This window comes from Syngnathus scovelli, chromosome 2, assembly GCF_024217435.2.
Source record: "Syngnathus scovelli strain Florida chromosome 2, RoL_Ssco_1.2, whole genome shotgun sequence".
Classification (NCBI taxonomy): Eukaryota; Metazoa; Chordata; class Actinopteri; order Syngnathiformes; family Syngnathidae; genus Syngnathus; species Syngnathus scovelli.
In genome coordinates, this window is record NC_090848.1 from 11,305,104 (window position 1) to 11,331,149 (window position 26,046).

The 26,046-nt window shown below is 38.3% G+C and overlaps 4 protein-coding genes across 6 annotated transcripts; 2 read left to right on the forward strand and 2 right to left on the reverse strand.

The window, feature by feature from the left end:
* Positions 1 to 54: 54 nt before the first annotated feature.
* Positions 55 to 2,294, forward strand: slx9 (SLX9 ribosome biogenesis factor). Its single transcript, XM_049755707.2, has 6 exons — positions 55 to 357; positions 618 to 738; positions 819 to 890; positions 1,006 to 1,180; positions 1,334 to 1,399; positions 1,475 to 2,294. Exons 1-6 carry the CDS (start codon positions 193 to 195, stop codon positions 1,596 to 1,598), a joined length of 723 nt encoding a protein of 240 aa, XP_049611664.1. The 5' UTR covers positions 55 to 192; the 3' UTR covers positions 1,599 to 2,294.
* dhrsx (dehydrogenase/reductase (SDR family) X-linked) lies at positions 2,034 to 11,541 on the reverse strand. The gene is made up of 9 exons (XM_049755706.2): positions 10,520 to 11,541; positions 7,914 to 7,997; positions 7,418 to 7,576; positions 5,207 to 5,314; positions 4,843 to 4,911; positions 4,665 to 4,766; positions 3,726 to 3,933; positions 2,951 to 3,158; positions 2,034 to 2,839 (listed from the first exon to the last, which is right to left on the reverse strand). Exons 3-9 carry the CDS (start codon positions 7,515 to 7,517, stop codon positions 2,657 to 2,659), a joined length of 978 nt encoding a protein of 325 aa, XP_049611663.1. The 5' UTR covers positions 7,518 to 7,576; positions 7,914 to 7,997; positions 10,520 to 11,541; the 3' UTR covers positions 2,034 to 2,656.
* Positions 9,290 to 18,058, forward strand: cd99 (CD99 molecule). Of its 3 annotated transcripts, XM_049755712.1 has the most exons (13): positions 9,296 to 9,557; positions 11,533 to 11,565; positions 11,820 to 11,879; positions 12,459 to 12,491; positions 12,899 to 12,949; positions 13,045 to 13,083; positions 13,444 to 13,497; positions 13,625 to 13,696; positions 13,787 to 13,819; positions 14,276 to 14,296; positions 16,395 to 16,511; positions 16,604 to 16,654; positions 16,936 to 18,058. In XM_049755712.1, the coding sequence occupies exons 1-13, from the start codon at positions 9,497 to 9,499 to the stop codon at positions 16,962 to 16,964; spliced, it is 654 nt and encodes a 217-aa protein (XP_049611669.1). In that variant the 5' UTR covers positions 9,296 to 9,496; the 3' UTR covers positions 16,965 to 18,058. The 3 variants fall into 3 exon arrangements, with proteins under 3 accessions (XP_049611671.1, XP_049611670.1, XP_049611669.1); XM_049755713.2 differs by lacking the exon at positions 11,533 to 11,565 and having other exon boundaries at positions 9,294 to 9,557; XM_049755714.2 differs by lacking the exons at positions 16,395 to 16,511; positions 16,604 to 16,654; positions 16,936 to 18,058 and adding an exon at positions 15,178 to 15,718 and having other exon boundaries at positions 9,290 to 9,557.
* Positions 18,059 to 18,746: 688 nt separating this feature from the next.
* On the reverse strand, positions 18,747 to 25,095 carry prkx (protein kinase X-linked). The gene is made up of 8 exons (XM_049755705.2): positions 24,589 to 25,095; positions 23,467 to 23,635; positions 22,274 to 22,537; positions 21,898 to 22,017; positions 21,303 to 21,398; positions 20,893 to 20,950; positions 20,415 to 20,492; positions 18,747 to 20,054 (listed from the first exon to the last, which is right to left on the reverse strand). The coding sequence occupies exons 1-8, from the start codon at positions 24,728 to 24,730 to the stop codon at positions 19,929 to 19,931; spliced, it is 1,053 nt and encodes a 350-aa protein (XP_049611662.1). The 5' UTR covers positions 24,731 to 25,095; the 3' UTR covers positions 18,747 to 19,928.
* Positions 25,096 to 26,046: the final 951 nt, after the last annotated feature.

The following is a 26,046-nucleotide window of genomic DNA, read 5'->3' on the forward strand; positions in this document are numbered from 1 at the left end:
GTGTTTTTGTTTTTGTTTGGGGGTGTTACTCCCCAGAACACAAGGTGGCGCTAAATGCTCCTTCAAGCTAGACTCAGACTGTGGTGGACGAAGAAGACAGTCACTAATGTCAACGAAACCGAACCTCGACATCGTGTTTGCCAAGAAAAATAATCTAAGAATTTTGCAAAACGAGCTTTTGTTGTTGTAAAAATGGTTGGAAAAATTAAGAACGTACGGCAGAAATTGCACCAGAAAGCTGTAAAGCTAACGTGGATGGACTGTGCTTTGTCCAAATCCTCGGACGAACCTTTCTCCTTCCAACCAAGTCATTCACATGTGGAAAATGGCTCTCCTAAAGTTACCGGGAATATACAAGTAAGTACCGACTGAAAAACGTCTCCTTTACTTTGCTTACCATCTCCTTTTCTACAAAATTAAAGACAATTTGAGTACAATAACATGCTGCTTTTGGTCCGATCGCATTAGGCTACTGATGACAGCAAAATAATCAACTATGCTGTTATTTTTTTTTTAGATGAAAACAATCTTGAACATAGTCGATTGTCTTAGCCACTGAATAATCGATTGCCAAATAAATATTGCCTCACCTCTAATTCTAATGCTTAATTATGCAGGCCCCCATCCAACTGTCTTCCCCAGGTGGGATATTTGCAGGCACAGAAATAGCTCCAGATGCCCTGAGGCAAACATTAACATTCAAAGACCCTCCAGTAGCCCCCATACCTGCCAAGATCGGTAAGCTTTGCCAACATCGTTGTGAAATGTCATACAACACTCGCGTGCCCCATCACTTTTCTGTGTGTGTGATTTTAAAGATCCTTCTGAAGCAAAGAAAGTGAAATCAAAGAAAGAAAAGATGAAAGAAAGGAGGGAGCGATGGCTAAACAGTAAGTTAATTATTTTTCCATTCATTATATCATGTCTTCCAATGTTATTTAATTCTGAGGAACAAGCTCTCTTGTCAGGTACCATTTCTATTTACCTGCCTCCTTTCCTCCACAGAAATCAGCGTTATCAAGCTGACAAAGGAGCGTCAAGCGGCACAGGCCCGGCGGCGGGCCACTCCAGTCGTGGGAGACATGAGCGTGCTAGCAGACGCCCTGCCTGAGCTGTCCGAGCTCATCGCTCCAGCTGGTACAGCCCGCATAGCCGCTACAGCTCGCCGGAAAAGCACAGTGTAAGTCGATCTATAAAATTCATGTGGGATAATTTTGGTAAACCAGGTGTCTACAACACGCATGCAGTTCAACAATTTGTTTGAAAATGCTCAGTATACAATATGTGCTTGTTGGCGGTCAAACAAACTCACCAGTCCCTCTCTCCTCCCCAGGCCAGTCAAGAAGTGCGCAGTAACTAATTTCAGTCAGATGAGGCCCCTACAGAAACGCAAATTCTTGTAAGCTCTTTTTTGTATCATTTATAGTCAGAACATCAAATGAAATGTGCTCATTTTTTGGTGTTCTTACCACAGGGAGTCAGAAATCAGTAGGTTTGGCGAGGCGGTGAAAATCCTCAGCGGCAAAAGGAATCCTCTCAACGACATCTCTGAGCATCTGAGGAAGAGACTAAAACATTTAGAAGAAGGTTCCAATTGACACCAGTACGCTGTTTATTTACGCATTGGTCTGTGTTCCCTTCCATATTTACTATCAAAAGACTTGGACCTGTAACATCAACAAAGACAAGCTGCGTCTTTGTTGTGTCACAACTAATGACAATAAACTTTGCTTTTAACGAATAATGGCTTCATGTACAGTAACACAAATAGCACTTGATAACACCCCACTCAAAGACCCTATTTTGTCTCATTGAAGCTTTCAACTCAGTTCCAATTTTTTCCGCGGCACCAAGATGCCACTTTATACCAAAGCAATACACCATAATTGCTTTAGCCTAAGCACAAAAGTAGCAAGTAGGACATTCATATTCAGGGAATTAAAAAGCAAACAATACCATGGATATGATTTAGGGCACAAGATAACAGCTGGGTGTGATGTATCCCCCTTCCACCCACAAGTTTTAGACAACTATCACTGTCAAACAAATCTTTATTTAAAATTGCAAGCAGTGATTGCAAAGTAGTTGATTTGTGAGGCTCCTGTGGAAACAAGTGCAAGAATTTGAAAAAAGCTGGACCCAGATATTCTTTACCCAGATAATATCATGATGACAACACAATGATTACGGCTGAAAAAAACCAAACAGAACAAACAAAAACAGTAGGGCATTAAAATATCAGGCTAAGAAGAGGGTTGATATTGCAAAGCCAACACATTTTCATATATATATATATATATATATGTGAAAAAAAAAAGTGACAAAGTGTATATACTCAGTAAACACTGAATATATTGAAATATTGAGGATCTTGTATGAATTTACAGGAAATGGATTCAAAGAACATTTTAGAGCATTTAATTGCTCTTCCTGTCACTATACATTGCTGGCATAGAAAAAAACAAAGGCACATTATTGTAATACTTATCAAATAATATATGTGAAACATTCTAATTTTTGCAACATGGCGATTGCGACTATAAAGTGTATAAACCCCTGATATCATTTGCAATAGAAAAACCTTGATGTCTGCTCGCCGATCCTTTGCTTGCTTTGTGTGTCATGTGAATCTATTGGTCTTGCAAGTACAGCCACATCAGGCTTTGTGTAGGCCTGCAAGCTCACAACTCTTTTCCCACAACTTTGCTTGAAGCTCAGAGTCATAGGAGTCTGGGGCGGATTGCTTCTTTTCGCCATTGTAGAGGTAGCAGCCACCCACACCTTCCATCTCGGAGGCAGCTGCAGCATACATGATTATAGAGGCACCCTCTGTTGGAGTCTGAGAGGGGAAAAAAAAAGGTGCTAGCAACAAAGCTAATTTTTAAGGTAGTCAAACTGTTGGCTAAAAAACAGAGATAATTAAAGACTGACACATGGATGTTTGACGTACCCTAAACAAAGTCTTTGCAAATGGCTTTTTGAGCGCCTGGGCCAAGCTCCACAGGTTGTCGTAGAGTGCTGTGTCCACCATCCCGGGATCCACCGCGTTGACCATCACTGAGAACCCTTTGGCTGTCATCTGCTCTTGTAGGTAGTAAGTGAAAAGGACTAAGGCTAGTTTACTTTGGGCGTAGGCACCATGGGAGCTGTAGCTTAACCTGGTCAAAGGGGAAAAGAGGTTAGATATTCTGTGTTGCAATCCTTTACTTAACATTTGAATACCATCAGGGATGTAAAAAGCTTTTGTTTTTCAATACGATTACATCCTTTTCACGGTTTGCCGTTCACAAATCACCCAATTGCCTGTTTTTTTTTGTGGTGCCCATCCTTTACTATTCGCTGAAAAACAAAAATTTTTTTTAATAGTTTTTGGGGGAGATGAGTTTGAAAAAAAAAAAAAAGTTTGTTTATTTCGCTTGTATATTGTCACCATTCATCACAATTTCCTTTCATGGACTGTCAACACATGACTTGCCGAAACACACAACGGGATGAAGCAATTTTGCTTATCTAGTCCCGCCCCGATTTCAACCGACAATTTACATCACCTAGCTCCATAATTACACTTCGATATGTTACTTTTGCTTCCACAACAGTGACATTTTGTGTGAAGGTTTGTGCCGCAGCGACTTAGGTCGCTCCGTAGAATGAGTTCCTATGAACTTAAAGGTTGAAACAACCAGGAAATAACCTTTGAAGGAAAACCTATCAAGTACATATTTTACCTCCTGTTGAGATCATCCATGTGGATTACCCCCGCATAGTGTGTAGCAGAAGACATGTTGACGATTCGGGAACAGCAGTCCGGTCTCCCTGACCTTTTCAATAAGTCTAGCAGCAGGTTGGTCAGTAGGAAGTGGCCGAGGTAGTTGAGAGAAAAGTGGAATTCAAAGCCATCTTCAGTCTGCCTCTCAGGAACCAGCATGGTCCCGGCTACACAAAGTGACACATACCCATTCAAATGAATGCAAATTCCATGAATCCCAAACCCCAAATTCTTCTCAGTAGCTTTCTAAGTTTCACCAGTGTCATTCAGTCAAGTATCTTGTGATGAAGCCAATTCGACTCAGTCACAGCAGTTGCTTATTTTACACTGTAGATTGATGAACCCCATGATTTATCATCCCCAGTCACTTCTTGGGATTACTTGGTGGGGAAACAGCACTCCTATTCTGGGCTAAATTAGCAAGTGCCTCAGGTCAATTTCTACACCAAGGAATGCGAAAGAGTCTTCTTTGCTCATCTCTTCTGCATTGAATTTCAAAATGCAGCCCACCAAAACTGTAAAAACCACCAGCATGAGCAAAGGATTTGAGAGATGAAAATTCAAAAGCACCGACATTAGTCACACTACTGATTTTGTTGGACACGCGACAATCAAGCAACTTCAAAACGTATCACATGTTCCCAATCGCTTAAAAAAAAAAAAACATGGAAATAACCATGCTTTATTGCTAAGGACCAACATGAGTAATATTTTTATGCAAAAACGTTCCCAATATGTACTGAAAAGTGTCCCAAAAATTATGGATCATTCTGTGGGTCAGCCGTAAATCAACCTTGCTACTCACACATACGATCCAATATTATGTAGTCTACAATTGTAGCGTTACGTAACAAAAAAGTATGTTGATGAGATGCAATAGAAAAACAAAACAGCCTACCGTTATTAACCAGAAGATGCAGGGGAAGCCCTCGGCCTTTGAACGTTTCGACAAATTTTCGCACTGAATTCAGAGAAGTCAGATCCATAAAGAGAAACTCGGCTGGAAATAGATTACAAATTAGTCAATAGTCATCTTTGATGATAGAGCGATGTGACGATGAATAAAAAATAATTACCTTTGCCCTCGGTGCATTCTCCCTGAATCGCTCGTGCAGCAGCTAAGCCCTCCTCGTTTTCATTCCCCGCTGGAAATGATGAAGAGGGTCATTAGTAACCAAGTAGATCTTTACAAATACTTAGAATTCATAAAAATATACATTAATCTCAAAATATATTGAACAACAATATCAAATATTTAATTGGTAATTACTATTAGATATGGTTTAAAGTTGAGGCTATGTCATCAGAATAAGACTAATCTACCTGACAAAATCATTTACTTGACTTGTTGGAAGAGAATTTAATTCTCATTTCTAAAATTGGTAACGTTAAAATGCAAAAGGAAGGTTCTAGTCCAACATGCGTGATGCAAAAGCCTACCAATAATGACGTGCATGCCAAGTCTTGCCAGATGTTTTGCAGTCTCATAACCCATTCCTCTTGTACCGCCAGTAACAATGCCAACCCTTCCATTCTGCTTCTGTAAGACTGTAAGAAAGGAGACGGGACCACAAGAGAACATAGGTCAAAAGGTTCTTCGAAATCTAAAAAACGTCTAAGGTGTCTATGAAAAACTGCCTTGGATTGAAAGATAATAAATAATTGTTACATTCATTAATACACTTGTACCGTCGGGCAACAGTGACTCTCCACACTTCGCTTTTTAGCCACAGGTACACATGCAATTCTAAAATATACACATTCAAATTTGGAATAGTAGGAAAAACTAGACTATGGCCGATCACTCAGGAAAATTTGCTGCAGAACCCTGCACATTAGTATCCTGATTATTAAAGTAGAGTTACAGTAAATTTGACGTTTGTTTGTTTATGGATCAATTGACAGTGTCTGATTTTTAGCATTGTTCACTGAGTATGGTAATGGACAGAATAGCAGTAACAAATGTGTAAGATAATAATAAAAAAAATCACGATCTATCAGGAATAAAATCTGCATTTTATCGAGAGAAATAAACCACCAGAAAGAGACAAGTCCCTTTGTACAAAAACAGACACACTTGCGACCCTCGTCGGATTAAGCGGTGCAGAAAATTGAAGGATGGACGGTGTACTGTCCTCTTTCATACTAACAGCTGTTCAGTAGCTGGTCGGTCTTGATCCATTTGTCATGCTTTGGGATAAACCCCATGCAACTAATTAAAGGAGTCGCATTGTTGGACAGATTAGGAGTAAGAAGGCTGCATAATGCATAATGCCCTTCTTGTGAGTCTCACATGCTACGCCACACAATTTGGTTTAGATTTTTTTTAAATCATTTTATGGTTTTGTTTGGCCTCAGCTACTTTGCCAGTCAGACCTTTAGCAATAAAGCAGACTGTGTAAAAGTACAAACTATTTTGGACTGATTGTGTTAAAAATAAACACATTTCTAGTATTTAACTCAAATTAGGTGTTTACACTCTACAGTGTGTGAATGAATGAATGAGTGTCTAGATGTGAAGTCGAAAATTCTTGACTTTTCTGACTACACAACCATTGAGAAAAATAGAATGTTGTTATTATTCAGTGCATTAATAAGGTCTTTTTTTTCCTGCTGAATGCAATACAGGCAAGATACGGCCGCCACTGGCCTGTCACCCATTCTACAACTTCATTATGTCATGCTTAGCTGTTGACAGTCAAACCTTTATTATTTTGCACTTCAATTTGTTATTTATTTATTATTAACAAAGACAGAGAGTTTTTACATTTATTCTAAATTATTATTAATTTATTTAAAATGAATCATACATCAAAATGTAGTTGTTTTATTTTGGACTTAAATTCTCTATTGCAGAGTGACTGTTCTGCATTTTGTGGAAATAAACAAAAGGGCTTTTTTTTCTTTATTTTGTGACTAGCGGTCTTGGTTACTCGTTATCGGTGCGTACTCATGCTGGTGGTATCAGTAAAGAAAACAATCACAGGTGGCAGCTAGCAGAGTGGATTATTCAAGATTATTTAAATTATAAATGTGTCGATCATTAAATAAGGAGAACAGATGATGGCCAGGGGAGTAGGCCTAATGTTAATGTTGTTAATTTAGTCTACTGATTATCCTCGATTACAATAATAAAATCAGTACTTGTCAAAATAGAGGCAAGCAGTGACATGGAGGCGTGTACAGAATTAAATATTGAAGATGATGATGGTGACAGATTTAGAGAAGCAAGATATTCCCATCCATTGCCTATAGTGCCATACTAACAACCAAGAACTTGTGGCATTGAAACATTATGTTTGAAAAGACAAAACAAAAAAGCACACAAGGGGAAGACATATTTTAGCCAATTTAGTCATCTGTTTACCAACTATTAGCCAATTTAGCATATTTCTGTTTGTTTTTCTTTCTTTTAAACATTTTGATTTATTTTGGTTGTTTGACATGGACAAACCTGGCCAATAAAGCTGATTCTGATTTATGTTAACATGTGCAATCAATCAATTGAAATAAAAATAAAATGACATAAATAATTTTCGTTTATTTTATTTTCTTCCTGCCAATATTTTGTAACATTATATAAATAAAACATCCAATCAATAATGTTTTTTAAGAAGCTAGTTAAAATATGAAAACAATAATATAACCAACCTGGAAGTGTGAAAGATCTGTTGAACATCTGGTAAATGAGAACTCTGATTCCACAGTAGTAAAGTTTAAGAAGAGGCACCAAAATAGACAGTGGATTCATGATTCTTCTTCCTGCCTCTCCTGCCGGTGTTCGATTGTGTGTGCAGTGCCGTTGGTCGCCTGGACGGAAACAAAACCGACTCGTTTTAGTTCCGCCCCCAAAATGAAGACGTCATCTGCGGTCAGGGGCGTCAGAAAACAGAGTTGAACTCTGTACTGTATTTAACAAAAAAAAAAAAAAAAAAGTCAGTTAAAAGTGGCAATGTACATGAACGAACTCTTCAATAATTCATAGCTATATAGCAACTCTATTTCATACATACAGAGACAGACAGACAGATAGACAGACAGACAGAGACACAAGTGGACTGAGGAATAAAAATAAGTATACAAAATATTCACTGTAAAAGAAAAAAAAAACTTATTTTTGTACTTCCTGATAATGTTGTGACATTACATTGTACTCTTTGTAGCTCCACTGTCCACTTGCTTAGATGAAGGTAATTCTCTACTTGGTCAGTAGCCTTCACTTTCGGGGTCACTGGTTAGAAAAAGCACTGTACTCAGGATGACACAGCGTTATCCTCAGGGTAAGCAGTAAAAGTTTTTCTGCAGAAAATGAAGGCTTCAAATGGAAGATTACGATGCTGAACAAACTTATCACAAAGAATTCCTTTGTAACCAACCACTCAGGAGTTTCCTTTTTTTTTTCTTCCCTCTGGGTATATTAGATATGTTTGGTGGTAAAGATACTGTCAACAGCTTCTGAAGTGCCCATAGAAAAGTTTATTGCTCGCTTGGTACAAATGAGAAATCCCCTTTACACAGGGTGGTCTGGTGACATGTTCAATGAACATGGTGGTCAGCTATCTTGTTTTTAATTTTGATGGGGTTTTCCCTGTATGAAGTCATCAAATTAATCAGACACAAAATTCTATTCTATTTTTTCCATAAACGAGATGTTTAATTTTAAGGGGTTTATCCACGTTAATAAAGAGTTTTCAATATAACTAGTTCGGAGGGTGCAGGTTTGATTCCACCTCCAGCCATCCCAGTGTGGAATTTGTATGTTCTCCCCGTGCCAGCGTGGGTTTTCTCCGGGCACCGATTTTCTCCCACATCCCCAAATCATGCACGGCAGGCTGATTGAGCACTCCAAATTGCCCATAAGTGTGAGTGCGAGCGCGGATGGTTGTGCGTCTCTGTGTGCCCTGCGATTGGCTGGCAACCGGTTCAAGTTGTCCCCTGCCTACTGCCCGATGACTGCTGGGACAGGCTCCAGCACGCTCGCGACCCCCGTGGAGACAAGCGGTACGGGAAATGGATGGACTTTAAATGCTGCAAATGGCGCCCAGACTGTTGAGTAAATGAATGACTTGGGGCGTGTTCAAAAATATGCGTGAAGCGCACACTGGTTCACTACCGTGCAGAAATTTAGAGGGCTATTCAAAGTTACCGTTCGAAAATTCAGAGCGCAGGTATCAAAAACGAGTGTCATAAGCGCTCAATCACTTGTTGACGTTTTAAAACACATTCAAAATGTACTTCACTTTGCATGCACTAGGTGGGAGTAGAGGTTAAGGTGAAAGTTAACCAGCCGAGATTGTAACTTTTCATAATGCTCGGCTGAGTCTTGACACTTTCTCAAATCCTCTTTTTATATGCTCGACTGAGTCTTGACACTTTCTCAAATCCTCTTTTTTTATAAAAAAGAGGACATATATTTTATATATATAAAAAAATATATTGTCCTGCCTAGTTGGGTGAGTCATTTAACTAGTCACACAAACTGAACATGTTTTCTTTTAGAGAAACGCCCTGCCACACCCAGTTGATCTGGTACCAAGTTGTCTCATGAGCGCTTTTGTAACTGGATACCACAGAGCAGTCGTGTTCTCTCCTGCGCTGTTCCCTGAAATATCCCCGAGCTAAACACGCACATTGGAACGCCCTCGAACCACATACCTCATTTTCATGTAACTTTCTTTCCTGTCTGGAGACCGAAAAACTGAGGAGCGAATCCTTTTTTTTTTTGTCAAGATGAAGTTTTGCTTGCTACCCGCTGTACTTCTCCTGGTGACTGGGGCATTGACGCAGGACGGCAAGTTTCCCCCCCGTTTTGTGTTGTGATCGCATAATTCTTGTTTGAAAGCCGAGATAATCAGTCCTTCGGTATTCTTATGCTATACGGCCACAGTGGTCGCCAAGCAACTATTAATCATAGAGTTCCCCAAACTGCCTCTCTTTGCACGGAGATTCTGAGTCATCGTCTAACATGAAGGTTGCGTTTATTAGATTTCGCTTAAACTTAACACCCTACCTTGAAATATTTAAATTATGACTTATTATAAAGTGCGCAGTACTATTATTGCAATTATGATTCAGACACCATTACAAAATCTTTGGAAACTGATGCAATGGAAAAAATAAGTGAAAATACTGTACGTATTACCTCAGTCTAGAGCGCGGGTGTTTCCGACAGTTCAAACCAGTTCATTTTTTTTACTGCAAAATTACTTTTGATTACAATGTTATCGTCTTGTTTTATTTACTAAATGGCAAAGTAAATTTAAGTAAATATGTACCTTAGGCTAGACCTGACCTTTTTGAAGCTGAGAGCAAGCTACTTCTTAGGGTATAATACTGAGCAATGCAAAGGGCTCCCAGTTCCATGTACACGTCTGAAATTAATGTTATTGATACGTATGTTATTATTAATTTATGTGAGTGGATTGGTCACGTGACCGAGTTCGCACAATAATAAGGAAGCATAAATACTGTATCCATGCAACTTCTTTTTTCTATAAATCTCCGCCGATGTTCACATTTTCAAGTTGTCACTTCTATAACATTCTGAAGAAATCATTTTTCCAATTTTGGGGAGCTATTTTAAGAACAAGCCTGCAGGTTACTTACTAATGTGGTCCTACCTAGTGCCCACTGGCACCACATTAGTGACCCCATTTTCAGATGGGTTCAGAATGTGACATTACACAAAAGTCCCCAAATCAGGACAAAATACAGTGAAGCATAAACTGTCTTATTTATAAACAAAAAAAATACCTCTTTTTGTTAGTCAAAATGTTACAGTCGAAGTTCATGTTTCTGGAGCTTTGGTTTGATGCCTTGGACTTCTGTCAGTTGTGTCCATAAGGTCTGCTTTCCTTAGTTTCAGAGAGTTTCTTCTCTGGGACCTGTCTTGGAAAACTATATAAAGCTTACAAGCATAAAGTATAAAGGTTAGGGCATTTTTAAAGCTTCCATATGTTTCCAAAGGAAGCAGTAGTGGTTAGCACAGATGTCCCATAGTCGAGATGTCGAGATATCTACCCATACTGTGGGGAGTTTGCATGCCATGCTTGCGTAGGTGCCCCTCCCATGTCCCAAATGGCAAACATTGCATGCACATTTCAATCAGTTTACTTGAAAATAATAAAAACATTTCAAATTTAAAAATGATCAAAAAAAGTAATGAACGCTGCATAAAGCTTTTATGATAAATAATGCAACTCTGCTCACTTTGCATTAACAAAAGCAGTTCACCCACAAACTGTTCCGTCATTTAAAGCTTGGGCGGAAGAGGAAAGCACTTATGAAGACTCACCACAATTCCTCACAGTGGAACGTGACTCTGCATTATGAAATGTTAAATAGAAGCCAAAGTTTCTCATATCGTCTTCTGGGATGGTCTGATTTTGTCAACTGCTTTGGGCTCCTGTTGTCAGGTTGGAAATGGCACAAAATCACCAAACTGCAAACTGTCAGAGACTAAAATAAATGAATCAAAATGCAAAATGACAGTACCTTCTTGCTGCAATAACTACAGCCAGATATTGTTGTCACGCTCTGTGAAGTGCCTTTTTGTTTGGTTAAGATTAGGGCATTGGGGTTGGGGTCATAGTTCATATTGGCGCATATGTTTGGACAGCAACACAATATAGCTAAGTTTATTATTTTGATCTTGATGACTTTGTGGTCGTAATGGTTGTGCTTGGATTCAAAAAGTAATTCTGATTAATTAGAGGAGAAAACTGTAAAACCACCATAAATGTAATCCAAAATTGTCTTTCATCCAGGATTTGACCTGTTTGATGCGCTCGATGACGTAGGTGAGTAGTCCTGGGGAGTTTCTTGTCTGAATATTTGCCTGCTTCATACATTGTATTTTTGTCAATTATATAATATGGACATTTTTATCAATTTAAGGCAATTTGTTGTTTATGATAAGAATGGTTTCTTCATAGTTTGTTGATTAGAGCTCAAAGGATCTGTGAGCAATTTGAGTAGAAATGTTGTTTCTGTTGCAAGGGCCTATATGGAATGAAAAACAGATTCCCAACACTTTTTCTCTATTTTTTTCTAGACCCAACACCACCAAAACCTAAAGAGCAACCAAAATCTCCAGACAATACTAATCTTGATGGTTTGTATACTTTTTTTAACATTAGCAAGCTTAATTATTTATTATGATGGCTTTGTATTTAAAGTGGACGGACATATGACAAAAGATTTTACTTTTCAATTATTTTTAAGTATATGGTCATTTTCTGGGAAAGCTGCCCACCCAATCTGTGTGACAAGCAAGTTAAACTTTAGTGAGCTGCCTATGCGCTACGTATTTGACACCTCAAACCGGCTAATTAATCTCCTTGTGTGTATTCACCAAAGCAAGCGCATGAAAGTATCTTAATGGTACGGATGTTGTGAGTGGTTGTGACGTGTTTTGATATTGTCAGTCGCTACAGTGCTTTTTATTTTGTTACCTTTACAATATCCGATACAGCAGTATTTGATGGGCAGACTTTATGAGAGTGTTCAAGTTGTGTCAAAGATTTTCCTGGGCTGTCGTTTCTAAAAATATTGCACACCCATTTCCAACTCAAATCATCAATGACAAGTCCTCAGTGTACTACGCCTCAATTTATGTGAAACCCTAATGGATAGGTTATTATTTTTGTTTTTCTGTTGCTACATTTGAACTATTCTTCTTGTCTCCCCACAGAGGGTCTGGACCTTTTTGATGCCTTAGGACCAGGTAAAATTTACATCCCAGTATGGATATTATTGGTTTAAAATCACTCCAGCTAGACCTTTAAGTTTTTATTGTATATGCTGAATTTTGTTTTTAGGTGTAATGTTAACTCAATAAACAAATACGAAATAACGTAATGGCTGAATGCATCCTAAAACGTATTGCAGATTTTTATAGTGAGTACTTAAAAGGACATTAATTTGTCTATACTGTTGCCATCGGTGCTGCTCCTGCCTTTTCTTTACAGAGAGCTAATTTTAGCATTAGGGCATGGCCATTTTTTAATTCATCATTGGAAACTTTAATCATTTTCATTCTAATTTCCTTTATTTATAATTGCACAAAAAACTCACAGTAAAAAGTATTGGTTAAAGTAAAGCTTATACATTGTCTGTATTTTTCTTTTAAAGATGAACCAGAACCTGAGAAACCTAAGAAGCCAACGAATACTGGAGATTCTGGTAGATTTGGTCGTCTTTTGTTTTCTTTGAAAAATGATTACAATAACAAACAGCCTTTACTTTTGCATCTCTAAAACTTGAATTTTTGTATGCAGGTGGCTTTGGATTTGATCTCGACGACGCTCTTAAACCAGGTAATGCTCGTTCAATAACCTTCAGACATCATTGTCCCAATGTTGAAGGAAAACATTATCTGTTTTGCAAAACTGGTGGGAACTCTCACATCAATTACATGTTTTAAAAAGAATAGTTCAAGTAAACCATGAACTCATTCACTGCCAGTCCAGTTAAAATGAATCTTTGACGTCTATAGCTGTCAATGGCAGTGAATGAGTTAAAATCACCGACTTAACAGACATTTGTGACCCTGACGAGTGGATGTAATATACTTTGTATATTGGCCTTGGAATGTTATGCTCTCTGCCTGCTTTTTCCCATGAAGCGTGTTGTGTGTGCGTTTTCTCAGATAATTTTCCCTCTTCTCTTTGTTTAAGACCCAAATGCCAAACCTGACAAACCTGTGGTCAACCCACCAAACCGTGGTGGAGGTAAGTTGGAAAATTGTCTCCTTGATTTCTATGCAAGTTTTCAGCAGCACTTTTCCTCATTGACATGCTTTGTGCATAGCAAGTACTATTTTGTCTTCAATATTATCCTTTGGAATTTTCCACATAGGGGGTGGTAACTTTGGTGACAATGACTTATTTGATATAAGTGATGGTGGAAACTACAACCCTGATGACGACGGTACGACATTTTCTGTGAACATTTTACATTTTTATTATACCTAATACTAGATTTTTTTGGAATGCCTAACATACTTTGTTTTAAACATAGGCCGTCCCGGAGATTCTAACTATAACCATGCAGGTATGTTAAATCTTGCAACATAATGACTTTTTGCAGAGCATACCAGTCAAAAGTGTGACAGAACTGTTCCAGAAAATTATACATCATACATGCACATCCAAGCACTTACTCATCATACACACTTCCCATATTTGCAGTCATGTGATCAATTGATTACATTGTTGTTTCAAGATCATATCTTTGTGATTGTAATGTCCAGAAGGAGGAGTATAAAGAGTGTTGCCATGGAGATAAAATAACAAACTTGAAAAAAAGTTACTGTGTTGCCCGTCACAAGTTTACTGATGTGATGTTGACTATATTGTTGGAGATGTATAAAAATTCTGCCGTTATAGACACAGTAATTCTGACTTTACTTAGCTATACTAGATGTCTCTCAATAACATGATGGCAGTCAGTTGCAAACAACATGATTCACTCTACAGTTAAAGACTAATTTTTTTCTCGTCCTTTCAGGTGGTGCTGATCAGCCTCAAGGTAACGTTTTTTCCTACTTCTACCTTTCCGCTTTTTGTCTTAGCAATTTATGACTTATGCTGGCATCATAAAATCACCCCTTGTGCCCATGAATCACATTTCCTCTTTCCTGTTTGAAGACTGTTTGGGTCGCTGTGGTCACAATGCACTGCTAAGCGAGCATCTTGGGTTTTTATTTTTGGTCTAAGCTTTATCCTGCCAGTGGAGAATGGATTTGATTATGAAACGGTTTGGAAATGTCATATCATATCATGTCCAAAACTATTTCAAATTATTACTAAAGGACATACACACAATAGCAAAATACCTTCAATTATTGATTGAGCTGCACAGACATACAAATAGCAAATGGCAAAACTTGTAAGCGGCTACAATCGGGCAAAACTCCTGACTGATGTTCTCACAGAGATTAACTGAGCATCTTTGTGACGTTAGTCACCAGGCCACACCCCCTTAAATGTACAAAGCTCAGTTTGTGCTTACGAGCAGTTTGTCCCAAGATACAATAGTTACACAAATTACAGTGCTTTGTATGTTTCTAAAGACGTGTTTGTGGTGGTTTCGGGGGGCTGCAACAGATGTACGATATTGGGCGTAGAAGTAAACTGAGGCTTGGTCATGAGTTCCTTCAACTTGTATGTCAAGGTACCACTGTTTTTACTTTGTGGCAATCATTTGAAAGGCAGCTTAAGCTTGCCAGGAAAGTCAATTTGTGCTATTGGTGGCACAGTGCCACTTGAAGTTTGGGCTTTGAATGGATGGACAGGGCTCCTCCTTGACTTCCAGGCCATGTTTTTTGCTTTTGCAGCTTTTAGAAAGGATCAAGGCTCCTGGTTTAGTCTGTCTGGCTAAAACTATGCTGCAATTTTGTGTTGTTGCAGATCCCGACCTTCCGTGGCAACAAATCCTGAAGATGCTAAATTGTAACATACCTGAGGAAATCATTATGTGGATGTCCAATATAAAAAAGACCTTAGTACCGCTCTTAGAGAGGGCCATGGAGCTTGTGCAGGCTATGCCCTGATTATTTTTTGTACTTGACGTTTACAGCTTTTAGTAAGTTACTTGAATCCGATATGACAATCTAAAGGAAGTCAAATGGAAATGGACTTGGTTGTGCGTTGTTTAGCTCAGGAGGCTTTTAGGATTGATTCTGAGTGTTCTTTCCTGCCTGATGTTCTGAATATCGTGGCTTGCATGTTAATGGGTGTGTCTGTAGCTGTAGAGTCTTTTGTTTACGAGGTAGCATGAGTCACGCCTACTCGATGCGGCTATGTTACATGAATAGATGGCTGTTTTCTAAGGGACATTATTGTGGATTACTCTTTGTTAATATTGTTAATAGTCACGACACGTGACGGGATGTTAAAGCGAGCAGGAGTTCCGTTGGGATCAATAAAGTATCTACCAACTGACAATAATCACAGTTGCGTTTTTTTTTTCTGTCACCACCTCATGTCACGACACACCCGAGCACATTCTCATCATAGCCAACAATAACTATCGGTTCTACACTTGTCAAGTCGTAGTTGTCAGAGTGCTTTTGTTAGTATCAACTAGCTGGGCATGCAGTCCACGAGGGATATCTTGGCTCGTGTAATGTCCACAAGCCAACACGCGGGAAGTCCGACAGGTTTGGGCATCAAAAAGCTAGAAACAAAGTTTTCAAGAGTCTACTGTTTCTTTTGATAGGTTGCGTCCAGAACACAACATTCTGTGGGTGCTAAAAGATCATCCAAAATACTCTCTAATGGGTGTGCTTTAAAAACAGTCAATCGATCAAAAGTTCACTTTTTATAGTAAATGCAAACATCTGACTGTGATCAACTCATAAAGCAAGAGACTATGCAACAATTACGGTGTCTTTTAAACATTTTGCATTATTTTTAGATAAGTGATATGCTATCTGATTTTTAATAGGATGTACCTGAGCTCAATATTTTTTGGCAGATTATGATCATTTTGTATTTTTTTAAAGTCAAGGTCTAACTGGGTCGAGGACTGTGCTGTCATCGTATTCTATGATAGTTGTCAAGTCAACGTAAATTCAAACAACTCAGATGTTGCTTACTGTATGGAATTTCCATTTGTCCCGCAGAGGCCGGTTCCGGAGCAATCGCAGGAATCGTCAGCGCTATCGGGGTGGCTCTTTTAGGAGCGGCATCCAGTTACTTTGCTTACCAGAAGAAAAAACTGTGTTTCAAGATACAGGGAGGTTCGTAGCCCGTATTACTACTTGCATGCCGTCTCGGTCTGACCTGGTTCCAATCTTCAAGGACTGTGCTAAATGAAACATTTTGTGAGCAGGCGCTGACCCAGAAAGTGGGAAATCACATCCTACGCAGTCTAACCCTCAAGGTAGGTTATTTTGTGATGAATTTACTGCCAAACCATTTTCCTGTTCGTTTTGACTCACAAATGTACGCTACTCGTATGAACAATGGATATAAAAAGTCTGCACACCTCTGATCAAATACGCAAATTGAACACTTTCAAAACCAGGTAAATGGACCAAAACATTTTTAAGGGAGGTGAAGTAAAAACAAGCAAGTGAGATAAGCTCTTTTCACTGGGCTGCCTTCAGAATTTACTAATCACATTCAAACTCCACTCTCATCTTTTTTTTTTCTTGATTTCAGTTTACAGCAACTTGCTCAGGACGTCCTAGACAGCACCCTTCTCCGCAAAAACAAGCCTCCTTGACGGAACGACAACTAAAGTGTCGGTGTTTCTTTGTACAATAGTATCGTCTCTCATATTTCTGCTGCTTGATGTTTGGCTTTTTTATCTTGGCGGATACATTTTAGCAGCTTTATCATGCAATGGTAACATTTCTGGTCTTCTGAAATGACAGTTTAAGGCTTAAGTTGTCATTTCAGAAGACTGTGTGGTACTTTTTTGTTATTGTCCGAATGTCGTGTCATAAAAATGTTTTGTGTATGAAGTTTTTTTTTTTTTTTAAATAAATAGAAGTATTGAAAAGCAGGGGCGGAGCCAGAACTTTTTCAGTGGTGCCACAACCACTCAAAGGTGCTTTGAATAATGAATCACAGTTGTACAATGTGAACACATCGCAAATTATTGCCCAGTTAGGGTTTCATTAAATAAAATGCATGTTTATCCACCTTGCCCAACACACTAATAATACTATCAAGAAAAAAAAAGAAGTAAAAAGCAACGTTTTGCGCAATTAAATTGACCGGTTTCCTTGCTTTTCACATTGTACTTCGATTTCATGCACTGATTTTCTAGCCAATTCTTCTGTCATTGATGATGTGTTAAGTGCAAAGGTAGTAAACTTGATTAATGCTCGTTACAAGTTTAAAATATTTCACTCTTGTGAATGATACTTTGATATCTTGCATGCAGTTCAATAGTAACAATACTTTTGGTTTTAGATAGACGGTCAGTCTAAATAAATGGTGGCAGAATATCCAAGTGCCTCAGTGTAATTGGGCCCATCACGTAGCTCCGCCCCTGTTCTTGGTACAGTTTTTTTTTTTTTTTTTTTTTTTATGTGATTGGTTACTGGTAGGAATGGAAGACAATTGTATTTGGTTGTTAGTGGTATCATATTGGAGTGCATCGACGTTTGAGTTTGCTGGTTGTTGTTCAGATGTTTTGGGGATTTTGAGAGGGGGGAAGCTTCATCACAAGCTCAGTCATGGAACTAATTAAACTCATACATCGGGGTGCTACTGTATTTTCATGTGTAAATGTAATTTGTTTGTACGTGTTTGGAATTAAAAGTGAAGGGAGAGATTTGCATTTGTTTTCAATATTAAACCTGCGTGTTGAATACATTTTAAGATTTGGATATTAGACAGCAGAATCATTGATACAGTTGTTTAGATCGCAACAAAAAATTTGTTAAGCCCCTCCTAATAAGAATTTGCAAGATCAAGTGAAAATGACTCATCGTGACAATGCATTTTGATTTCTGTATTTTAAAAAGTACGCAGAATTGAAAACAGCATTCCAGTTTTCAGTACTCACAATTCTGTGAGTCAAACAATTGAGTCATTATGTCTTTGTCAGAAGTCTGTTTGCAATTGCTATGAATCATATTTTTTTTTTCCAAAGTATTCAGCGCTAACCTTTTTTCCTATTTCATTTGGTTATGTTTTTTTCAAAGACATGGCTGGAAATTTTTCTTACACTTCAAAGATTTTTTTTGTTAGGTGTAAAATTTTGAGGGAAAAAATTAATTCATTTTTATATTTTGTAACAGTGAAATGTAGAAAAAGTGAATCACACCGAATTCTTTCAGCATATGTACATATATATACAAATTTTGTTCCTATTGTTTTTCATTTGGTTGTGGTCAAGTAACAGATATTTTAAAAGGGAATATAGTATGCATTGTTTGGAGCACTGCTGCCTTGTTCTAATATCACTTATGATGGCCACAGTAACAAAAAAGCAATACTGGAGAAAGGAGAACCATGACCACCTTAAAACAACTAGTATTTTAATTATTTTATGTTGAGTCACGTCACAACAAGAAGTTGAGGACACATTTCAAGTGAAATTATTAAGTAGCAAAAACATAAGGCACCTTTTTGCTGCCTTTTGTAAACAAAAAAGTAGTATTTTCCCTGTAATACTTGCTTCTGGCCAAAAAGTCACAGGGTTCAGAGGTCAGACAGTAATAGGCCGTTGCAATGAAATACAAACGTTTTAAAAAGTAGAAATTAACAGTCTTGTTTTTTCTTGCATGTTTAGGCTCAGAAAGATTCATAATAATAATAAAAATTGACAACAAAAATCGGACAGTTGACCAGAGTATAAAAACCCTGTTTGTGGTATGATGGTTAGGATTTAAAGGGAGACAAAGAGCTGAAATGAGCCAACTTTGAGTAATATGAATACAGCAGACCCCAAATATTCGCGGGGGGATAGGGACCAAGCCCAACCGCAAATGACCAATTCCCACAAGAAACTGATGCGGCTCTTGAAGTGATTCTAATGACCTAGATTCCGAGTTTAAAGCATAACTATGATCCCAGAGACATCCATGGCCCAACATTGCTGTTCCCTTGAAAATAGAAAACTGGTAAGCTATGTAAAGTACAGTCTTTGGAGTACATGCACATGAAAAATTCTGATGATTATGATAAAGAATTACTGTAGTGGTACAGTGCAGTGTAAAATAATGAACATTTGACTGCACAGCAAATCGGTCACAAGCAGGCTTAGTGATGTTCCTCTGAGCTGTTCTAACAGAGTACACTGGTTTTGATTTAATCAGGCAAAATGCTCATGACCCAAAGCAGCATCAACAGACGTCACCGTCAAATTGATCCTCCCTTCCTTTTTGGACTGTGAATCACATTTCTAACATGGTTACAGTTTGATTTGTGATTGGATAAGCGGATTTGGTCATTTGGTTGAGTGGACAGCTAGTAACGGATACTACAATGCACTAAATGGCATACATAGTGTAGAAAGTATTTTACCATGAAAATATTTTTGCCATGCAACCGAACATAGATTAAGCACCAGAAAAATCGGAATCTGTCAATTTGCATATGCCAACCCGTGAACATATGGGGGTCCACTGTATTTCCTGAACATTTGTTCTTAGTGAAGTACTTGTTCCATGAATAAAACAAACATTCTATCTGACTTGTCAGAAGTTTTTGAAGATCTCCAAGTCTCTTGGTGGAACAGATGGGTCTTTTTTCCATTCGTCATTGGGGTAAACTTCAAAGTTTGTAGTGTCGCCCTCATGGGAAACTTTGGGAACTATTGGAGGCTGTGGAGTTAGCCATAAATGTTCCAGTTACAAGCTGCAGTTCTTTCAAATTAATTAACCTAATTTTTTAAATTTGACAACTAATCAATTATTTATTATTGTTTAAACTGATGATTTTTCTTAGACTGTAAAATCATTCTTTTACATTAAAATGAGTGGAAAAGTGAACATTTTCACAAGTCAATTTACAGTGTGCACCCCTACATTTTCTACTAAATTTCAGCTTTCATGCCACTGTGCTCCTTAAACATATGTATGTCTATATCAAAAGACAATGTTCCCACTTCTCTTGCATCTTTAAATTCAAACGACTCAATATGGTTCTTTGAACAACTATTTAAACGTTCCAAAATGACTTACTTTCAGTTTTCTCAGTGGAACTGTCTCCCAATCTATGGCCTTGAACCAACGGTGCTTTTTCACATCATCTGCTCCGTTCTGAAGCAAAAGATAGGAGGCGTGCATTTAATATGAAATTACCAACAAACTCATTTAAAAAAAAAAAAAAAAGATGTGACGAATTTTGGAAATATGCACATAGTCATAAGACATCCATTTAAATAGATTTTGAGAGAAATAAGAAATTCAAGTTTTAATCACTCGTTAAATTGAACAACAAAAACACAATAACAGCCGTCACGCTGATAAAAGTAACCAGCTTTATCTTATTTGTATAATTTTACATAATAGTTCTAAAGCTTTCAGAAAAATAAACTTGTATTGACAAGGAACTGTTTCTACAATGACAGTGTAACCCAAAAACTCCAATATAGCAAATATGAAGTTTTATACATGGTATTAGTTTATAGTTGTTCAAAAAAAGAAGAGAAAAACTGACCTTCATGTTGCCCAGCCGTCTGGCTCGGTCAATTACCAGAAATTTCTTGATGAGGTCTCTGTGGAAAATAATCAGTCTGTAAAATTTTCACCCAGATTGCTGCACCAAGGCACCCCCTAGTGGCAAACCACGCACAGAATAAAATACAATAAAGTTCACAGAAATAATTATGTATTAGAATTTTTGACATGGCAATGAAATCTTATATATATATTATTTTGACTTCACACTAAAAGTATAGTCAAGCATGTCATCAGGTACTCCAGAAATGTATTTGACTGTATGCAATAGTGATTTTCAACGTGAGGAACACATACAAGTAGTACAATCCACAAAATAAATGTTCGAATTTTGTACAAGGGGAAATTCTTTGCAAAAGATCTGCTTTTCTCCTATGTATGAAAGCTTACTTGACGTAGAAATCCAGATGCCGTGGGAAATCCAGTTTCCCCGCCAGGATCTTCTGGTAGATTCCAAATGGATTGTCATCGAAAAAGGGTGGATGCCTGGAGAGAAGAAATAAGAACTTCAATTATTTGGTTGCGAGCACACAAGATTTGAAGGTGACTCTAATAATGTGAATCATTTTATCATTGCCTTGGTGACCATAGACTTGGCGACTCGCTGAGCACAGTGGCACACCAGCTCACGGCACACCACTCTTGTTTAAAAGTAGTCATACATGAAGAAATACACATTAGAAGTCAACTTTCAGGAAAATTTAAAGGGGGGGAGGATATTGCGCAGTACACATGCTGACCTCACCCAGCACAATGGCTGAGAATGTGAATTGATGTTAAACTGTGTGTAATGGTTCTAGACATTTTGCAGCATGCAAACACAATCATATTTCTTTTGAGACATGGTATTCCAACATAATGGTTCTGTTTCTACGTTAGGCTAGGTACATACTTTGTTTTCTTCAGCTTCTGGCCATTTCTGGCTTCTGCTGACAATCAGTGGCTGTCACTTCGAAATGGGTAGTGTGTCTATAACAGTACGCACCCAGCCAACATTTCAAAGATGAGAATGCCAAGAGCCCACCAGTCCACTGCACGGCAATGACCTTTGCTCTGGATAACTTCTGGAGCAAGATACTCAGGGGTGCCACAAAGAGTCCAGGTTCTACTCCGAAAGAGAAAGACAAAAATGATGCCAGGCTTCTACAACATTCTGTTAACCATGTTTTAGATTTACCCTTTGCGGCTTACAGAGTCACTTGTGAAACTCTTCACTATGTCTGTATCATACAACTTGCTCCCTCTTTATTTAACAGAATGAAATGAAACCAAACATTTTTTTGGGCGTGTGGAGGAAATAAACTTGGAAGTGCAACTCTTAAGAAATCTGAACAAATGGACAACATGGATAGTGACTTTACCTGTCAGAAAGCTTCTTCGCAAAGCCAAAGTCAGTCAAGCGGATGTGGCCTTCCCTGTCCAGCAGGATGTTCTCAGGTTTCAGGTCCCGGTAAACTATGTCTTTGGAGTGGAGGTACTCGATCGCACAGACAATCTCAGAGGCGTAGAACAGACCGGTGGCGTTACTGAATCGGCCTCGGCTACGAAGATAGCTGAATAACTCGCCGCCGGGCACGTAGTCCATCAGCATATAAAGGAAGCAGTCATCATGGTGCGTCCAAAACCTGACAAAGAAAAGAAAATGTTGTCTAGTGTACAGTCAATATGACATTTCCTAATCTTTATTGAGTCGCCTGACAATTACTTTGGTTAATTTGAAGCCATAACATTGTATTTGTTTTGTTCCATTATCAGAGGAGCGGCGTCAATTTTCTATGTGTGTGCACAAGCATTTATGTAGTTATGTCAACAATGACTTGTTTGATAAATGTTCTCCTGTATTGAATAACAAATGATGTCACAAGGTTTTATTTGTTATTAATACAAAGGATAAAAGAGCTAATTATCATCATGATACTGAAGTTAAGAAAGCAAACAGTTAGAAAAGACTTATTGCTACAAAAAGGAGAGCTGAAGAAGCGAATAGTACTCATTTTTGAATCTTTAAGTAGAGTAGGGCATTGCTGCTTGATGGAAATATTAATTGTATGCTGGGGAAGGTAAATGTTTACTGTTTATTGGCTAAAGCATCCTCTGGAAATTGTTCAGCTTTTTCAAATTCTGGCAAGCTCAAAGGATTTTTAAATGGATGATGAACGCTTTGTAAGAAGGTAGCAATGGTTTGAAGGTTGACCATAACATTGATGCTAACTTTCCATAGCGTTTTGCATTATTTGAGCTTTAAGCGAGCAGAAATTTGCAGAACTAAATTATATGGTTTGGTTGAATATTAAAGTGTTTAACTCATTTGACTGCTATAAATGTCAAATGACCATGTTATCAGAAATAGCTGGATAAACATACTGTACAATGTTAAATTCTTCACGATATTGGGGTTTCCCAACCTGGAATGTTGTAAATACAGTAGTACAGTTTCATTTTTGGTGAGGTATCGCAGTACATCTTAAGTAACAAATATAAGAGCATATCTTCTGATGTTTTGGAAAGTTACTCCCCCGATGAAATCTTGTAGGAAAGTGAAGAACAAACTCACAGTCGAACGAGGAAGGGATGGTTGACCTCTTTCAGAACCGCCTTCTCGTTGTGTACGTGCTGCTCTTGCTTCAGGCGGATCACATCAGGGATCCTCATCTGTTTCAGAGCATAGAAGGTCCTGCTCTTCTTGTCCCTAACTAGGAATACTCGCCCAAAAGTTCCTGTGCCTAAGCAAAAGGGACACAAGGGAGAAAGGAAGCAAGCATCAAACAGAGCTCATTGGCGGATTACCATCTCTCAAAGGCCTAATTTTATATTTTGCAATTTGGAAAAGAGTAATATAGATGTTAGGGTTTTCCAGGTTATCTTTATCATAGGATTATGTTGGAATGCAACAGGTAATAAATACCTTACCTTGTCCTCCTTATCACAAGATCGTAAAACATCCCCTGAGATGTTTAGACTAGAGGACAAGGGCTTTCTATTCAGCCCACTCATACCCCCACTCTGTTCCTCCTAATAAATATGCCCTTGCAGGAAGGAGACCTTTCAGACTTCATTCGATAATCGCTGTTCAGACAGCGACGAATGGACTCTCCATCTGCAGGTGTCTAAAAGAACTTGCTTGTCTTCTGTTTGGTTCTTGCAAAATAAGTTGGAGTGAGCAAATCTCTAACAATGGCCATGACACATGTCTTGGTAGGACTCAGGGCAGCGACCAGAAACTATTTGAACATTCAAAATCATTGTTTTCCTTGACGCAAATACAATTGAGTTCAGATAGGCTTTGAGTTAACTGAGTCATTGCACGTTCATGGTTAATTTAAATGCCAATAAATCTCAAATATTGTGCAGATCAATTTTATATTTTCACAGGCTAAAGTGGACAAGCGTAGGAATGTAAATTTTTAATTAATCACCGTTTCAGACACTAGGTAACAACAGTACGTGACAAACCAGGCCAGGAAACATCATCATGCTTGCCTCCTTCCGTCAATGACGTGGACAGGCTGAATTTGGGGAAACGAAAAAAGCCACGCAACCAAAGTGGGTGTTCCACTCAAAATAAAACAAACTTTAAATAAAAACAGATTATTTGGGGTGGGGCGGGGGGGTGAATTCTAGTCCTGACATTTTTTTTTTTTTTCATGTGTCCCTTTATGATGTAATGGCAACTTACCTACTGTGGCGATGCTCACCAGGTCGTCAAGGCAGTACCTAGAGTGGTTGTCTGATGCTTCATCCAAGGAACTGCTACTATTATTTTCTTTCGAGCAATTGGTCTCATTGCTTACTCCGGTATCGGCTTTGGAGGACGCCATGAGTCATGTCCGAGGTTAATAATTATTTTGGTTTAAAAATGTCGGAGGTGGAAATAAATAAGCCATGTCATATTCCATTAATGAACTAAAGGAGAAAGATATCAAAAACGTAGTGACATTTTATCCGAGGTACAGTCAGTGAACATTTGGGCCTCCAGACAAAAGAAGTTGATGACAAGAGAAAGCGACAGCTGAGTGGCTAGCTTAAAAACGAGTTAAAGACTAAATCGCAAGAGTTGTTAAAATAATTTAAAACTACAAAGAGGTGTAGCATCTTAAAAAAATGTAGATAGACGAATCCTACGCCTTCGCATTTCCTCATTTATTTTCGCCGAACACACACTGGTGCGCATGCGCATCGTAGTTTTTCTTCTGGCTTTAGTGGCGGTTGACAACCATGATATAATATGAGTTAACGCCGCCTAGTGGCGTGGAGTTTGTTTTTATTTTCAAACCATCTTTTTGCATTTTCTGAATAAAAAATATTTTAAAACGATTTCAGTAAGTACTTAAAAAATAGTAAACAATATTTACTCCGAGGAGTTAAATCAGTATTTGTACTTTTTACCCGAGTACCAGGCCTCTCACCCAGCAGGCCTATATTTAGGGGTGGGGTGTTATTGTCTGTTGTTGTTGCGTCTGCTGTCATGGAATAAACATTCTCCCTTCTGCCACACACTATCTGTATTTCTAGACTTTTGGATGATAGGTCTGTTTATGACCCTCTGGCAGCTTTATATGCAATGTCCTTGCCTCGGGGGCACTATCACATTAAATGGTTTTGTAAAGCATTCTTGCCAAACAAGAAATCGGGGGAGGCTGATTTCATTGAAGCATGGGGTGGGGTCTGTGATGGTTGCCAGGCAACTAGAAGGGAGAGAGCAAGTGAAGGGTGATGGTCATTTCGCCTTCTCCTTCCTAGTTGTCATCTTCTTGTCTTCATAATTAATTCTTAAATTTCTTATATTTACAAGTACGACTAATGCACCGGATTTAGACAACAGATATTTTTGAAACAAGCTATTATAATTGGCTATGCATTCAAATTTCAGCGCTTGGGTATTGCATTCCTTAAAATCTACCCAAAAAGATTTGCTTCAACCGAGCAAGAATCCCTCAGACCCTATATAGAGCACGTGAGTCCCTTGCATCAGGGGTCAACCGGTGGTCCGCGGATCTCTAGTGGTCCGTGGCGGTATTGCAGGTGGTCTGCAAAATTGGAAATGGAAAATAATTGTAATGTTTTTAAAAAATAAAATTGAAGCACCAACAACAGAAAACTCAAAAATAATTTTAAAAAGACAAAATTTAGGAAA

Coding starts and splice junctions, on each gene's coding strand:
- slx9 (XM_049755707.2), top strand. CDS start 193: ATGGTTGGAAAAATTAAGAACGTACGGCAGAAATTGCACCAGAAAGCT. Junction 358..617: donor AAGTTACCGGGAATATACAA/GTAAGTACCGAC, acceptor TTAATTATGCAG/GCCCCCATCCAACTGTCTTC. Junction 1,400..1,474: donor CTACAGAAACGCAAATTCTT/GTAAGCTCTTTT, acceptor TTCTTACCACAG/GGAGTCAGAAATCAGTAGGT.
- cd99 (XM_049755712.1), top strand. CDS start 9,497: ATGAAGTTTTGCTTGCTACCCGCTGTACTTCTCCTGGTGACTGGGGCA. Junction 13,498..13,624: donor CCCACCAAACCGTGGTGGAG/GTAAGTTGGAAA, acceptor TTTTCCACATAG/GGGGTGGTAACTTTGGTGAC. Junction 13,697..13,786: donor CTACAACCCTGATGACGACG/GTACGACATTTT, acceptor TTTTAAACATAG/GCCGTCCCGGAGATTCTAAC.
- prkx (XM_049755705.2), bottom strand. CDS start 24,730: ATGGCGTCCTCCAAAGCCGATACCGGAGTAAGCAATGAGACCAATTGC. Junction 22,018..22,273: donor GCGAAGAAGCTTTCTGACAG/GTAAAGTCACTA, acceptor CTTTCGGAGTAG/AACCTGGACTCTTTGTGGCA. Junction 20,951..21,302: donor CATCTGGATTTCTACGTCAA/GTAAGCTTTCAT, acceptor TATTTTCCACAG/AGACCTCATCAAGAAATTTC.
- dhrsx (XM_049755706.2), bottom strand. CDS start 7,517: ATGAATCCACTGTCTATTTTGGTGCCTCTTCTTAAACTTTACTACTGT. Junction 4,912..5,206: donor TGGCATGCACGTCATTATTG/GTAGGCTTTTGC, acceptor CATCATTTCCAG/CGGGGAATGAAAACGAGGAG. Junction 3,934..4,664: donor GCATCTTCTGGTTAATAACG/GTAGGCTGTTTT, acceptor CACTTTGTGTAG/CCGGGACCATGCTGGTTCCT.